The 16,033-nt window shown below is 39.1% G+C and overlaps 1 protein-coding gene across 1 annotated transcript; it reads left to right on the top strand.

Moving 5' to 3' along the window:
- Nucleotides 1-488: 488 nt before the first annotated feature.
- On the top strand, nt 489-16,024 carry spata6 (spermatogenesis associated 6). The gene is made up of 11 exons (XM_030433666.1): nt 489-658; nt 1,810-1,947; nt 2,837-2,885; nt 3,014-3,055; nt 3,179-3,303; nt 4,979-5,059; nt 9,018-9,449; nt 10,602-10,704; nt 11,120-11,160; nt 11,351-11,511; nt 14,531-16,024. Exons 1-11 carry the CDS (start codon nt 569-571, stop codon nt 14,643-14,645), a joined length of 1,377 nt encoding a protein of 458 aa, XP_030289526.1. The 5' UTR covers nt 489-568; the 3' UTR covers nt 14,646-16,024.
- Nucleotides 16,025-16,033: the final 9 nt, after the last annotated feature.

Genomic DNA, 16,033 nt, shown 5'->3' with positions numbered 1-16,033 from the left:
AAGTAGAATTTACTCAAGAACTGCTCTTAAGTACCATCTGAAGGATCTGCAACTGTATACTCCCTATCCACTACATTTAATTGATACATTTAGATACTGGTTACTGTGTATATTCAGATTATTTAGTGTTTTAAGGCTATTATTTGTGACGTTTTACTAATTAGATATTGTTGTGTCAGAGGATACTGCATCAGAGCCATAGTAGCATATTTTTTAAATTGTTTATGTTGTTGGCAGTCTTACATTAAAAATGACTGATACCTATAATCTGAAAATGCTGAATACTGGCCCTGATAGATGTCCAGGGCCAATATTCAGTCTGCTTCTGTTACATAAATCTTTTTTTATTCATGTAGGCTTTATACAGTTGTAACTGCAGATTTCATGCCACCTTAACACAAATGGCTCGTGAAGACAAATAAAGAGGTAGCATGTGTGTCTGAGAGCTCAACTGTCTGTGTGTCGGGGGAGCTTTGTGATTGGCCACTTGTTGATCACATGACTGTACATCCGCTCTGTGACTCTTGCTGTCTGGCAGCTATGACAACGAAGTTCAAAAGTTGGATGAATGGCTTCACAGAAGAAGAAGAAGCAGCTTTCCTCCTCCAAAGTGCATCAGAGGTCTTTGAAATGCACCGTATACTTGGACGTTCACAGAGTAAGTGCGTCGTAATGCTACTCCTTAGCTACAATAATACACAAAACGACTTGTTACTGTAGCTCAGTTGACGTAAATTAAGCTAGTTTACGAGCTCACATCCTCTTCCCTTTACAGACATCCCTCTAATGTTCCCCAGCTAGCTTATCGCTAACAGTTAACTAACGGTTTTCACTAAAGCTGAGGTAGGTTTTTTTGGTACATGTGTTTCAGTGATGTTTTTCCAAAGTTTTCACCATTAAGAAGATTATCGAGAATACTCATTAACGTTACCTACTCTCTTGTTTAGTTTAGCTTGTGTCCTGGCTTCCCATGTCTTGCCTAATTGGTATTTAATTACGGAGACAAAGCAACATATACAAGTGTATTAGCGTATGTTTTACTGTTTGTTGTTGCTCGGTATTTTTTATTTCTGCTGTTCAGAAACAAATTCAACTGGGATACTTTCCCTCGCCAATGTCTTTTTGGGTTTCTTTTCATTATCTGTACTGTGACAATACACCAAAACAATGAATTTGCAGGCCATAAAAATCCAAAACAATTAAAAGGAAATAGTTGGAGAAAACTTTTTTGTCATTACAGACGACCCTTATTACATTACACGTTTTTAAATCAACTCTGCCAGTTTTACACACTGAAATGTGTTTACAGGTTTTGGGGAGCACTACTACATATGTGTAAAAGTAGTATAAATCCGTTTGTGGCCCTAGAGGGAGCTGCGACTTTATTGAATTTTCATTATGTAGGCAACAGGTTATGAAAAGAAGTCAACTGGTCTACTCATTTTTGACAGTTTAAAAACAAATGATTAAAACCAAAACAGTAGTGATATTTTTCCTTTGAAATATGGGGCCTACATTACCCACAGTGCAACCCAGTGGCATCACTGGACACAATTTATAAGATCAAATGCAGCCTCCTCTGGAGCCACCAAAAACATTTATTTTAACAGTTGTACTCCAAAGACCTGTGAACACACTTTAATGTTTAAAATTAGTAGAGTTACCCTTTAATAGAGATATCCCTGAACATGCAGTGTGACGCTGCTGTTGATATTGAAAGAAGGAAATCTGTGTTTGAAGGACACCCATTAAAGCAGCACAAAGCCTGGACTGTCACTGTACTCACGTAAAGAAAATGTTTGTTTGCAGGTAACATGTCCAGGAGTGCTCCTGTCGAAAAAGAACGATATCTACCTCAGTGTCTGTATCATGGGCCAGTACAGGAAGACCCCCTGTTTGCCACCTGTGTTCCCATTACTCTTTCACCACAAAATGGTGTTTGTCAAGGTGAGAATGATAACTATTATAACTAAGTAATAACTGATCTATACAACAATGTATCGTATCGCCTTCCTCTTACGATATGATTATTGATACACCAGCATCAAATATCAATATCCTTTAAATTTAATGAGCCAAAGTTATATCCTTCCTTTAAACATTTTAGCTCAAGAACTGTTTATGGCCATTTGATATTGTAATGATGGCACACATGGACATGGAGAGATTGCGATGAGTGTTTGTGAAGAAGAGGCTCCAAACTAAGACTCTATTCACTTTTTATACATTGTTTCATCTCAGTTAATGCCAGATTAAATGTAAATCGACACCACATTGATTACACATAATTGCTGCACCTTTTTAGAGGTATTTTTGCTTTTTCACTTGAGCAGGTGTCATGATATATTGTTAGATGTTCTTTTTGCAATGTACCAATTATCGCAGAATCACTATTGTGACACTATTGTTATTGTTGGTAACATTATGAATCGTATTATGACATGAGTTCCCCTGTGATTCTTACCTATAATGTATATCTCAAGTCTTCGTGTCATATCCCAGACCTCATGTAGTCTCCTACCATTACTTCTTACCATCTGTTTTACTTTTATCTACAAAAGACACTAGTTCAAGAAATGTCTGTCCTTGCAGTTTTTTCTCTTTTTCTGTTTGAATCTGTGTTAAATCTCTGCTTTCATACAGTATACCGACTTATTTTTGAAGTTTGAGGATTTTTGAATTAGCAAACCCTCCAATTTGAAAACTGCTGCCCTGACTTCTGATGAAAGAGGCCTTCGTTTCCCTGGAGAGGGTGGCAGAGTCAGATACCAGGCTGTCTGTCTCATCTTGTTGTAAGTATTGATTTGCCGTGTCTGTACTCTGTCTGTTTTACCAGACTTTCCCCGGCGTTGTTGACCCTGCTGATGTAGCTGACCGCCTCGAAGGTAAACGGCCATCAGGGATTCGCTTCCTCATCTTTTAGTTCCGAATCCTCTGCTATGCAAGCTTATAGGCTATTGGCTGTGATACTGATCATTAGCTGACAGTCTATCTGTGCTTTCCTTCCTCTTAGCTGACACAACATCTTTTGAGCTGATTCAGTTGGTGCCTCCAGGTATGCTTTCTGATGATGCCATATGGGCAAGATAAGTCCCCACTGTATCTAGTCATTACACTGCAAAAACAGGATCTCTAACTTGGATTGTGTGTGTCTGTTTACTGCCTGTATGTTTTTTAGAGGGTGAGGTCCTCGCCACCATGGAGGAAAACAGCAGAGATTTCCTGTACCCTGGTCCCAGACTGAGCTCCAGAGAAGGCGCTGCAGAGAGAGAGATACTGATGAAGAGATCATCCTCATTTCCTGTAAGATGTTTTTCCATCTATTCCTTTTATTTATGTCTTTTTTGTCCTTCCATCACCTGTGCCTGTATTCATTTAACTTCTAAGAATTATACTTAAGAATGCTCTACAGTCAATGAGGAATACAAAAAAGATTTTGCTGAGCACATTTATCAAGTGACTAATTTTCAACTCAGCAAAGTTTAAAAGTCAATTTTAAGAGCAGCTCTCAAGTGATCAGGTGTATGCTTCATGAAGGAATAGCCAAAGGATAGGGGCAAAGGAACAATATGTAAGATATGGCCTGAATTTTAGGTGAAAACATTCAGAAAAATTTACATTTTGAGTTCACAAGGTTCCTACTTAGTCCAATAGGAAACAAGATAAACTCACAAATTGTCAAGATAGGAGTTATTTTTACGCCTATCTTCCTTAATAAACAAAAAATACAACCAGAGACTGACTTTGTCAAATTCAACCTTGTCAACTCATTGTAAAATACACTTCATTAAAACTCTCCATACTAAATGAAATGAATAAAATTCAACAAAACCATCTTGATTTGTCCTTTTACAATCACCTATGGTTTGGTAAAAATAAATCACCAATTCACAGATTAAGATGTGAAATATTTCACTTCTACACGCTCTACATGCTTCCCCAGAGTCAAAGTCCTGGTCAGAGAGACTGTAAATCACTCCCTTACTATATTCTCTGTCTTCAGCTCAGCATCTGTCAATCGTAGAGACTGTATTCAGTCCCGGACTGGTTACCAACTATGTTCACTGGGAGCCCGGTTGAGCTGAGTCCCGTTGTCTGCGGTGACGCCTCCAGCATCCAAGGCCGTGATCCACCTTTAAGTCCAAAATGAGAATAATAGATTTGAGTTTAGTTGTAAGGCATGAATTTCATGCTTGCAAAGGTACCTGAGCCACTGCACACTGTGAAATTCATTAAAGAAGAGCTGTCACTTGATGAGTTTATTGTTCACATGTCACAGCGACCTCACATTGTGCTCGCCATGTGATCCATCTGGATTGGCACCAGTATTACACTTGTCACTCATAGACAGGAGAAGATTGTCGCTTTCTCTAAGTGAGTATCCTTCTAATCTCTGTGGCTGGCGTGTGTGTGTGCACATGACAGGCCGGTACACTACTGAGATAACCAATTCAAAAGCACCGTCTTGTCTTTGAAAAAGTGAAGTAATTTCTTTAGAAAGGATAGCATTTTTCCTTACAGAGCTGTTGACAGCCTTTGCTACACAGATAGAAAAACTTAATTCCTCTCTTTTTTCTCCTCTTCCTCTTCTTTATATCATCACTTTCTCTCCCTACCACCTCCTCCTTTCATTCCTTCATCTCCTCTGGGCTGTGGGTTGCTTTTCTATCCTCCCTGTGTCCTCCGAGGCACTAACTGGCATATTGAAATGTCTTTAAACACCATTCCCCTCACCGTTGCTTTTAAGTTTTTGTGTTTGAGGCCTACATAGCAATTTAGATGTCTCTCTCCAAATGCCATATTATTTAAACATCACTGGAGCCTCTTTCCTTTCTGCAATTTGTTTTTCTCAAGCCAGGCGTAGATTGAAGATTTGTGCTTGTAAATTGGTGTTCCAAGCAGTGCTGTTATCTGTCCTTTTGTCCTCATCTCCCTGTTAAAGGTGTTGTGTTTGCTCCTATTGTCCCTCACCCTCTAGGGAATCTCCCCCAAAGTGGAGTTCAGCACGACATCAGTCACACAAGAGAGTGATGAGAGGTACAGCTGGCATCCCTCACCTGTAAGTGTCTCCTTCTGTTACATCTCATAGGTCTGTGCATGCCCACACACACACACACACACACACACACACACACACACACACACACACACACACACACACACACACAGTACATCTAGCTTTTCTTCACACTTTGCCTGCATTTGATTTTATGCTCTTCTTGATCTGTAAATCTCTTTAAAAAAAAGAGTCCCAAGTCAAGAAAACTGTGTGTTTATCAGCCTGTTTGAGTGGTCAAAATATCTGAACACATTACTGTTACACACTCAGCATGTTGACCAAAGCTAACAGTGAACAGTTCATCTAAAGCTATAATGAATGGTGTCGCTTGCCATCAGATTTGCCTGTTTCCACCATACATACCCACCTTCTATTGTTGCCATGGCTACTGCATCCATCCATCCATCTATCTATCTATCCATACTGGCAGTGTTTCAAGGGTATCTGTTCTCTCCTTGTGAATGTAATTACGAGGAGGCAGATCTGTGATGCTGATAGCGAGGCTTCTTTCACATCTCTGACTAACTGGGAGTTTACACTATTTTTGTCACAGAACCAGTCAGTCAGACAGTTAAACTTTCTAGGGCTGGGACGACTCATTGACGTAGTCGACGTAATCGACGACATAAATTTGTTGACATGAATAATTTCCCAATTTGGGATTAAAATAGTATATTATTATTAATTTGCGTAGATGTGTCGTCCCAAACAGGAAGTGGTAGTACCTGCGGAGGCTGAGAATAACCCCTCTCACACAGAGACGCTGCATTAACGCCGCAGCGGCGGTTCGTCAATTCTCCACTGTTGGCCATTCACACAGAGCGAAGCACTGCTGGAATAAAGACGAACCGCCATGTAATTCACACAGAAAGCTGCGCTGCCGCTCCTAAAGAGACATGACTGTACACGTCATGATGATGACGTCGGGGTGTTTCCCAAGTGTTTCACCTGTCAACCTAAACCCGCGGACCGTTTATAATGTGTAGTGATTGAGAACCCGGCCTGGAAGGTGAAATAGTTACGTTGTTTGCGCTAAATTACATTATTACACAATCGCCATCAGTAAACAGGTCGCTGCGTGACTCTGTCACTTGTGGGGATGGAGGCTGTTTTCTGGGGGAAAGTTCACTAAAGTCTCAGTCGGGAGGGCTGACCATCGCGGTGATTTCTATCAACACAACCACTTGAGTGAGTTAAAGGTTTTTGCCGGTGACAGACACTGTTTTTCGGGCAGAAATGTGACGAAGAGTTGGTAGGTCAGGCGGGAGGACAGACGCTGCTCCGCCTACAACTGCGGTATTTTTTTCCTCATATAAGTTACCAACGACAGTTACTACATTATTTTTGTTTGGTCATGTAACGTTAAATTAATCGTTAGATTAGTCGACTAATCGAAAAAATAATCGCTAGATTAATAGTTTGAACACTTATCGTTTGGGACAGCTCTAAAACTTTCCAAGATGATGGTCAGCTGTATGTCTGCCACTGTGTCCTTGTGGGTTTTAAAGTGTAACTGTGCTCAGCTGCGTAAAATCACATTTTACTTTTAGAAGCATCGGACTCTTTCCTTTGTCTTTGCCTTCCTCTTCATCGTCATCTCTTTCTTCCTTGTACATTTTGTTTTATGAGATGTTCCCATCCACTGTTACAGTTTTCAGTGTAGTGCTGAAACAGTATGCTGATTAATCAACGTTTTTGAATGGAAAAAACAAATACTATTTTGACAAATAATGAATAATAGTTTTTCCCTCTTGAAGCAACAATTTCTGCTTCCAGCTTCTCAGATTTTCTTTTCTTTTTTTTTTTTGTTTATGACTGTTCAGATATCAGTTGGGTGCAGCCCTTGTGTAAATCTGCCTACGTTTGTGTGAGATGTGTGTAAAGCTAATCTTAGCAGTGTAGAATAATGCTCCAATGCAAGACTGGAAAAGACTGTCTGTTAAAGAAAAACCAGCAACAATAAAAAATATTTCTCAAACAGTCCTGTTTGTAACATATGATCCATCACAGAGTGGTTGGCATGTTTTGCCAAAAAAACACTGCCATGAATTTCCCAGGTGCAGTAACCTAAGCTAAGCTATTTGTTTAAATGGGATGTCATTGGCAGCGAAGCAGATTGTCAGAGTGTTCTCCTGGCCCCTCAGGGGGATGTCTGGATCAGAGCACCGCCATGGCTGTCAGACAGTAGAATTTCTCCATTTTCTCTGTCCTAATGGCTCCTCGGCATAGGCATTTTCCCTGACTGCCAGCCCTCCCAGCTGACAAACCGTGTCCTGTTTTAATAGAGATTTAGAGTGATAGCAACTTCAAGCAAAACCTCTCAAACTGTAGTGAAGAATATAGACTCAGATTTTAGCAGTGTCTCCCTCATTCTCTGAAGATTTTCTGATGTTCACATCTTATAGTAATTGTTGCCATTCTCATTTCAGGTTTTAATCTAGAAATAATTTTTAGTCATGCTAGCAGCGTGGCTCTGGGGGTAGCAGTGCTAGTTGATCAGTCCATCTGTCAACCTGTCAGCCCACCACTTTGGTCTTGATTGAAAAATGTAACAATTGTTGGATAGATTGCCATAAAATTTTGTGCTGACATTCAGGGTCACCAGAGGATAAATTCTAACGACTTTGATGATCCCCTGACTTTTCCTTAAGCTCCAACTTTTCCATCTTATTTTGATGGATTTATACAATATCCAGACCGGACATTTATGGTGCAGAGAGGATGTGTCTTAATGACTTTTGACTTGTCCTGTAGCGATGCTATTAGGTTGACATTTGTGGTTTTGTGAAACGTAAACAACTATTAGATAAATTGCGATGAAATTTGTTGCAGGCATTTGTGTCCACCTCAGGATGAATTGTAATTATGAGGATTTCATCTTGCTACTTTGCATCTTTGTTGTGTTAGGTGAGATACTTATGACAAAGAACCTGCAGAACAATGAGATCCCATCTGCATCAAGTATACTTTGTTTGCTGCTAATAAGCAAATGTTATCATGCTTAAATACTTATTTGATCATGCTTGGCATCAGAATATAAGCATTGTTATCATGAGCATGTTAGCATCATGGATCTGGTGGGCATGCTTGAGTGAGCAGCCCTGCAGCCTCATGCACTTAGTCTTGTTATTTATCTATAATAAATCCCAGGCTTTGTTTAACAGTGTCTTTACCACACATGATCAACAGTGGACACAGCAGCTAATCAGGTCAGACAAGCCCTCACCACTCAGTCGATGACTGACTCTCAGTGGTCGTCCAGCAAAGAACAAATGGAAGAGCTGAAAGGAGTCAGAGATGGTGGTAGATATGTGGGTGTGAGAGCACTTCTTTCAATTGCATTAAATCAGAACAATCTCAAATGGCAACCTCGATGAAGATTTATCCATCATTTAGTTTCTCTTAAAAATAGTTCTCATGTTGTGTGATTTCCCTTATTAGCATTTAGATTATCTTTGTTTTACAGCCAGGTAATGCGTCTTTATCATATTAGACTGGAGATGGCCATCAAATGCAATTAACATTTTATCTTAACGTATTTATCCCCGGTTGGCATTACCCGCAGGAAGTGGGATATTGCATCGGAGAATGATGTTAGTGGCCATTAGAGTTATTGAAGTAATTCTGCAGAGGTTGTCTCCATGGCAGTGCTGACTGCGAGAGCCGTTGTTGTTGTAACACTTAAGCTGAATGATTTAGCTAATGGTTTAATGGTTTATGTCCAGGGAGAGCAAGTCTGTGTCGAGAGTAACAGCAGCTGCCTTAATGGCTGAAATGGCTGACGCCTGTGTAAAAGGAACAATATGGTGGTCTGCAGAGAAATCTAAACTGCTGAGACAAATGTTATGCGTCACCTCAAAATTGAAACCTGTGAGCTGAGCTTGACATGTTGGAACAACATATCAACATTTTAATTTCTCTCTCTCTGTCTCCCTCTCTTCTGTCCCTGCACCCCCAGACTTCCAGTTTTTTTCCAGTGAGGCCATCTTTAACCTCATCAGCAAAAAAGTCATCGCAATCCAGCAGGCATTTTTCTAAAATAGATGATACAAACTGTGTCGCTTCTTCAAAAGGTGGGAATGAAAAGCTGGATGTTGAGGCAAGAATTACTAACTCTGCTCCGTCCTCTACATCCACACGCTCCCCTTCTTTATACAAATCTCGCCGCAGTCCCCAGAAACACAAGAAGGAGAGAAATCATACCTCTGTCAGAGTTTCTGTAGACTTTGGCTACCAGCAACCCACAGTTTCCTCAAGGACGCGAGCCTTGTCCCCTTACACCCACCGCAAGATGTGCCAGCTCTCAGAGGACGCCCGGCAGAGGCTCAGCCATCTCCAGCTGGGGCCTCACCACTTCAGGAAGGAGATTGAGAGCCAGCCGCCCTTCTTGGTTGGTAACACCAGATATATCCCTCTAAACTAAAGGCAGTTGACAAAAACCTGTTATGATGGTTTGCTTAATGCCAATAATACACATGTTCAGTGGACAGGGGTTATAAAATTAATGGTATCCTGAATTGATGTAGTTCAAACCTCAGCGGGAGCTTCCTAAAATTTAACATAATCTAGTGGGCAGATTAAGTGGAGGGCATAATAAGAGAGCAGTGTTAATCTTTTTACCTGAGCCGTTAATGGATTTTGACGTCACGAAAATGTTTCACTGTGCGCATGTAATATGGCCTATTATCCTCACTGAGGGGCTTGAATGTGGTTTAATAGCACACGTCGTGGATTTAGGTCTGTACACAGTTGTTTATTGAAGGTTTAATTATGGCTGTATCACTGCTATGAGAGATTTGCATATAAAAGGGAGTGATTCTCTGATCACACAGCCTTGGGGAATATACTATTGATGGACAAGAACACTGCCTGTAGTTCTGTGCCCCTCCCTCGCTCCACTCTGCTCCCTGTTGTATTCCTGCTTCTTCATTTACATCCAATCTAATCCTGAGGTATGAATATCAAAATCCACTAGCGTGCTGTTATTAAAAGGAATGATTAGGTACAGAGTTGTTTGTTTTTGTCACACACATGAATGGAATTTACTAGAATACAACAGCCGTGTTATTAAAGAGCGGAGCATGTTTTTCCCACTCTGGTTTTCCTGGGGGAATCTTCTGTCGACAATTAACCCCAGTAATTTAGAGTCAAGCTGCAATTAACAAATAGATACCTAATGAAGTAGCTTAGCCCCATGGTGAATGCATTAGCAGTACATGTTTCAGAGCCTGAGCTCCCTCTTTGTTTGTGCAGAGTGAAGCACATTCCTACAGAAAACAACCTACGTTATTTGGGATAGAATACATGAAAAAAAAATCTTGTGTTTACAGAAATGAATGAAAACATGAAAACTGTTTTCTGAAGAGAAAAAATGTGTAATTTGAAGTTGGCAGATCGTTTGGTTGATTTATTAGCCATGAAGAAAAAAATTGCCAAAACGACATTACATCACATGTGTTAACTCACCATGTAGATGAAATATTTCAAACTACAACAATGTTAAGTTTTGACTGTAAACTATTTTTCTGTTGTTTCCCATTAGGTCTCTAGTTGTAGTAATGTCTCTGGGATGGGAACACCCTCTTCCTCCCCACAGAGTGGTAGCATGCTTCGTCACTCTGTAAGCTTCACATCTGATAACACAGGTAGACCTTTGAGCTCATAAAACATATACAAGACTATGCTATGTTTGCTGCAGAATTAACTGATTGAAAATGGTCTCATATAGTACATCAAGAAAGCTTGTGCTGTCTTTTGAACATGTGTCTATTTTTTTTGTCCTTTGATTTATTTGTTTACATCATGAGAACACCTTTCAAAGTAATTGCATTCATGTTATTTTTATTTATTAAGCCTGTAGGTGGATACGAGTAATGCCTGAAGTTGCTTATGTAATTTTTTGTTGTCATAGTGTAATAACAGTGTGAAGTTACCCATAGTATGCACCAACAGCGTATGGCTTTGTACACAGCGTCCTCTATTTAGCGCATGTTTCACTCACAACTTTTTTATTTTATGGGGTAATTGTTTTTTAATTTAACTTTTAACTTGTCATTATAGATTGTTCTCTCCTGGGGAGTTACAGACCAAGAACAAGAAAAGTAAGCCCATAACATTTTAAGATACCAACACAAAGAGCTATAGTCTTTATTCAACAGCATATTAGCATGGACATTAAGCGACATTATGTAGAAATTGACATTGTGTGCGATCGGGGGGTGATAAAACAAGATAAAACATCCTGCCAAGTGTATTCCAGGTTATAAACTGTTGCACTATGACCACTTCCAGGTGAAGTCAGATTCTGTAAGGGACCGGTCATCTCCAGAGACACAGTCCAGACTTGAAGCCCAGACCACAAGCCCTGTGCGAGGTGCTGCGTTAGCTCAGTCCACCCTGAACGTGTCAAACTCCAGAAGTCCTCTGAATCTCAACCACTCCCTCAGAGAAAGGTAAAATATCAATGCAGTCCTGCCATTGATATTATGTTATGACAAGATTGTAAGATGTAAGCATGTTTGTTTTAACTTTGTGTTGTGGTAAATTCCAGTGTATCTTCATATGCACAGCAGTAAAACACTCTTGGTCACCTCTGAGCCCTGAGTTTGTTTTTTCTGGCCACGAAACCTGTTGATTTTCTTCACACTCACGCCAAAGCATGAGAAAACATAATCCTCTCTTTTTTTCTTGTGTTTGCCCAGAATTTATCCTGATCCATCTGTGTAAATCACTGGTGTTTGCTCAAAAGATCTTGAAAAGCAAAAGAGGCACCTGTATGAGTTTCTGATTACACGGCATACAGCAAATATATGAGAATCCTGTGAGATGTTAGTCATACACTGCCCGTGTGTGTGTGTGTGTGTGTGCCCGTGTGTGTGTCTTTAATTTTGATCACACTCGACAGGCAGGATGAATCCTCCTCCACCTCTTAAATTACAGAAGCTGATGTCTTGTCATGTTTGTTCATTACTGAGAGGGGAGGCTGAGAGAAGGGAAAACAAAGAGGAAAATGGTATTGATTTGTGTTTCAGCTCGAGTCTGATGCATTTGACCCAATGCATGCTTTAATACATTCAGAGAGACCTTGTCATCGAATCATGGCAGCTGTGAGTTAAACACACCGATGGGACCGATGTTCTGTTTTTATTTGTTTGTTAGTTTGGACTCTCCTTTCCCCCCTTCGTCCTGCTCAGTCCATAAGTAAACATTAAAATCAATAGACAATCTTAAACTGCAAAGTAAATTGTAGGAAATGAATGATACTTTTCTCTCAATTGAAAACGCGACAGGAGTTGCAGGGTGGGAGATTAGAGCGGGCCTTTGTAGATTCCCTCCGACAGGGAGAGGGGCACGTCTTACCAGCAATCTTTGATGTATAAAGAAAATGACAGATGCCAGTGGCGACGTTTGCTCCCTAAGCCCCGAAGTCTCAGTCTATTCATGTCTCTGGATGATTTGTCCTTCATGACTTTTTTGAAGCAGGTACCGAGTTTATCTGATTACAGATGAAAAGCTTCCATTCCCACACTGCAAGCCATGCCAAGACGCCAGCCAGTCAGTCAAACAGTCATCAACTCTCCATTCACAACAAATGGACGTGGATGAGATTTATTACTGTTCACTTCTGTCTGTCTGTCAGATGGAGCTTCTATTTCAGAACCGCCTGTGGCTACTAACTTGCAGATGCATTTATATTGTATTGATGAAGCGAATTCATGTCTCCGGTTCAAATGTAGAGATGGTTCTGTCAAATGTGAAATTGCTTCTTTTTTTTTTTGCACAAAATGTTGAAGGCAGAGGAGCCAAAAATGAATGTTAAGATGGAGAAACTATGTTGAGTATTTTTACAGTCTGTTGTTGAACAGAGTAGACCTGAAGTGTTTGTCAAGTCAGTGCACATACCACTCTTACATCTTATGTTATGTCACAGCACAGACTAGTGGACAAAAGTAATACCTATATATATATATATATATATATATATATATATATATATATATATATATACATATATACATATATATATATATATATACATATATACATATATAATATATATATACTATATATACATATACATATACATATATACATATATATATATACATATATACATATATACATATATACATATATATACATATATACATATATATGTGTATGTATATGTATAAATATGTATATATATGTATATATATGATATATAATATATTATATTATATATACATATTATATTATATATATATATATTATATTATATATATGATATATATATTATAAATAATATATTATATGTATATATTATATATATATATATATATATATATATATATACATATATATATATATATACATATATATATATACACATATATATTGTGCTATTTCCTGATTTCTTTTAAAGATCAAAGCTATTTGTCTTGTGAGTTCTTAACACAAATCAATGTCTACTGGCTACCCCTTATGACTAGTGTCTTTGCTTTACATTAGTTTAATAGTCTTGAAGAAATAGAATTATCTAATAGAGCTGCCAACTAACTAACTAACTGTTAGTTTCAATATTGAGTGTCCCAATAAGTCGTTAAAGGAGAACTTAAGCTGTTTTTAACCCATATCCCTGTTGATCGAGGTTATTGAGTGCTGTCATTAGGAAAAATAACAAGAACATTTGGCACAATATTTACCGAGTATCAGAACGGCAGCTAAAGCGAACCTATGGGGGCAGACATAACCGAAAGTGAAACTTAAGGATGTCTGCCCCCATAGGTTCGCTTTAGCTGCCGTCCTGATATCTGGTCAATATTGTGCAAAAAATTCACGTTTTTTTTCCTAATGACAGCACTCGGTAACCTCGATCAACAGGGATATGGTTTAAAACGGCCGAAGTTCTCCATTAAGTCTATAAAATGTCAAGAATTGGTGATAAATGCTCATCATAATTTCCCCATAGCCAAAAGTGATGACTTTAAATTGGTCTTTTTGTCCAACCAACTGTCTAAAGACTCATTTACTGTCAAAATGACAAAGAAAGGCAGCAAATCCTAACATTTAAGAAGCTTTATCCAGGAAATGTTTGAAATTTTTTGCTTGAAAAATGTCTGAAATGATAAAGCACTTATTAAAGTAGTTGCATTGCAGCTATTTCATCCAGTTATTCACAAGAAAAAATACGCATAACTTTGTGTAGCAGAAATATATATATCTTTTTATGTTTCTCCCCTTTTAATTGTCTTCCGACTCCTCAGACTTCACTTTTGATGTCATGCGGGGCTCCTGATACTCAAACTGGCAACCACTGGATTAATCAATAACGAAAACATTTGTTAGACACAGTCTAATACAATTACGAAATCTTTTTTTTTTTTAACAAACAGGCAGCTTTACATCAGCCCAACTTGATGCAGGTATATGTGAGTATTCTTATGTGATTATAAGTTGTAAACATGGCATTTCTCTGTGTTTTTCTGTCAGACTCCAGACCAGTCAGCCCAGTCCATCCTACTGGGAGGAGATTCACAGCAGAGTACAGAGGATTCTGCAGACACACAAAACCACCTGGGACCAGCAAGTGACCTTTGACCTTTAACTTATCCACACACAAGGTGACCAAACCACTGTGATCACAACAGAAAGACTATTTACTGGCGTTGTCTCCTTGTGTGTGTGTAGGAGTAGATGCATGCACACATACACACATACACACCTGCATACCTTCTTAACCTCAGGATTTTATCATTCAGTGAGTCGAACCATCTCACACACATGTATCTTCATTTATCTCCCTTTGATGTTCATTTAAATTTCAACCCATCGCGAGCACCTGCTGAGCCGTGCTTGGCGTCGTTACTCTTTGAAAAAGGCAGAAAATTTGCAGGGGTTACGTTCAAAAGCAGAGCAGCATGGCTTTCCTCCCACCCATCAGCTGGGCTGTTCTTTTTTTCAACGCCCCAATGGTGAAACCAAACAGAGACGTAGTCTAATTTCTCTAAAGCTGTGTGAAATTGGCTCATGTATAAAGAAGCAACATTACGTGTGTGTGTATGGGAAGGAGACATGGTTGGATGTAAGCTGCAGCTGTTAAGGGCTCATCTCTCGTAACACAAAGAGAGACAAGAAGGTAGCCAAGAGCCACCGTTGGGAGCCAGCAGCTACAAGAGATTTAAGAGAGAAGAGGAACAAAAGTAATCCTGAATGAAAGAGCAGGCGACACAAAGACATGTAGCTTTAACATAAATCAAGACAGTCACTCAGATCCAGAGTGTTGCACTAAAATGTCTGTGACGTTCGAAGTGTTTGGATGTCCTCATCAGAGGTTATCTGCTCTTTATATTCAACACCGTCAGCCACAGGAGCTGAATTACATTTTTTATCAAAGCTAATAAAATAAAATACAGCTGTGTTGTGCACTCCCTTCACAGCTGTACACACAGATACATTCATTTAGTTCTGAGTGATATTTAATATAGAAAGTGTATTCCATCTTACAGGAGGGAATAGTTGAAACAGTGAGTGATCACTTGGACTTGTATAGTAAATGTGCAGACAGGATCTAATTACGGTAATGATAAAACTAAATCTTGTCTTTGACTCCATTACCCATGTGTCCATCTCTACTTAGAGCCAGAGGAAAAATGTCAGTCAGATTGTGATGTGCACTTAAAAAGACAACAACAGGTGTATCCATTAACTTCTGACAGTCGTAAATGTGTTTTTCATTTTGAATCTTGATTAGAGCCAGTAAAATATTTGGGGAATTAATTCCCCAAGCTACTTGTCTGCTCTTTACAGAAGGTAATAGTTTTAATATACTGCAATTCTGTCAAAGTCTTTATAAAAGAATAACATTGCAAACTATGTGGAGTCTGCCTTCTAATGGTAATGTAAGCAGCAGTACTTATCAGGCATTAATGATTGTTGAAATTGCTTTCATTTTTTTTCTGATCCTCTTAACAGGATAAAAAACTGCATTAGTGT

This window comes from Sparus aurata, chromosome 11 (assembly GCF_900880675.1).
Source record: "Sparus aurata chromosome 11, fSpaAur1.1, whole genome shotgun sequence".
NCBI classification, from domain to species: domain Eukaryota; kingdom Metazoa; phylum Chordata; class Actinopteri; order Spariformes; family Sparidae; genus Sparus; species Sparus aurata.
Note: the sequence above shows the minus strand (reverse complement) of the source record. Positions and strands in the feature narration are given on the sequence as shown.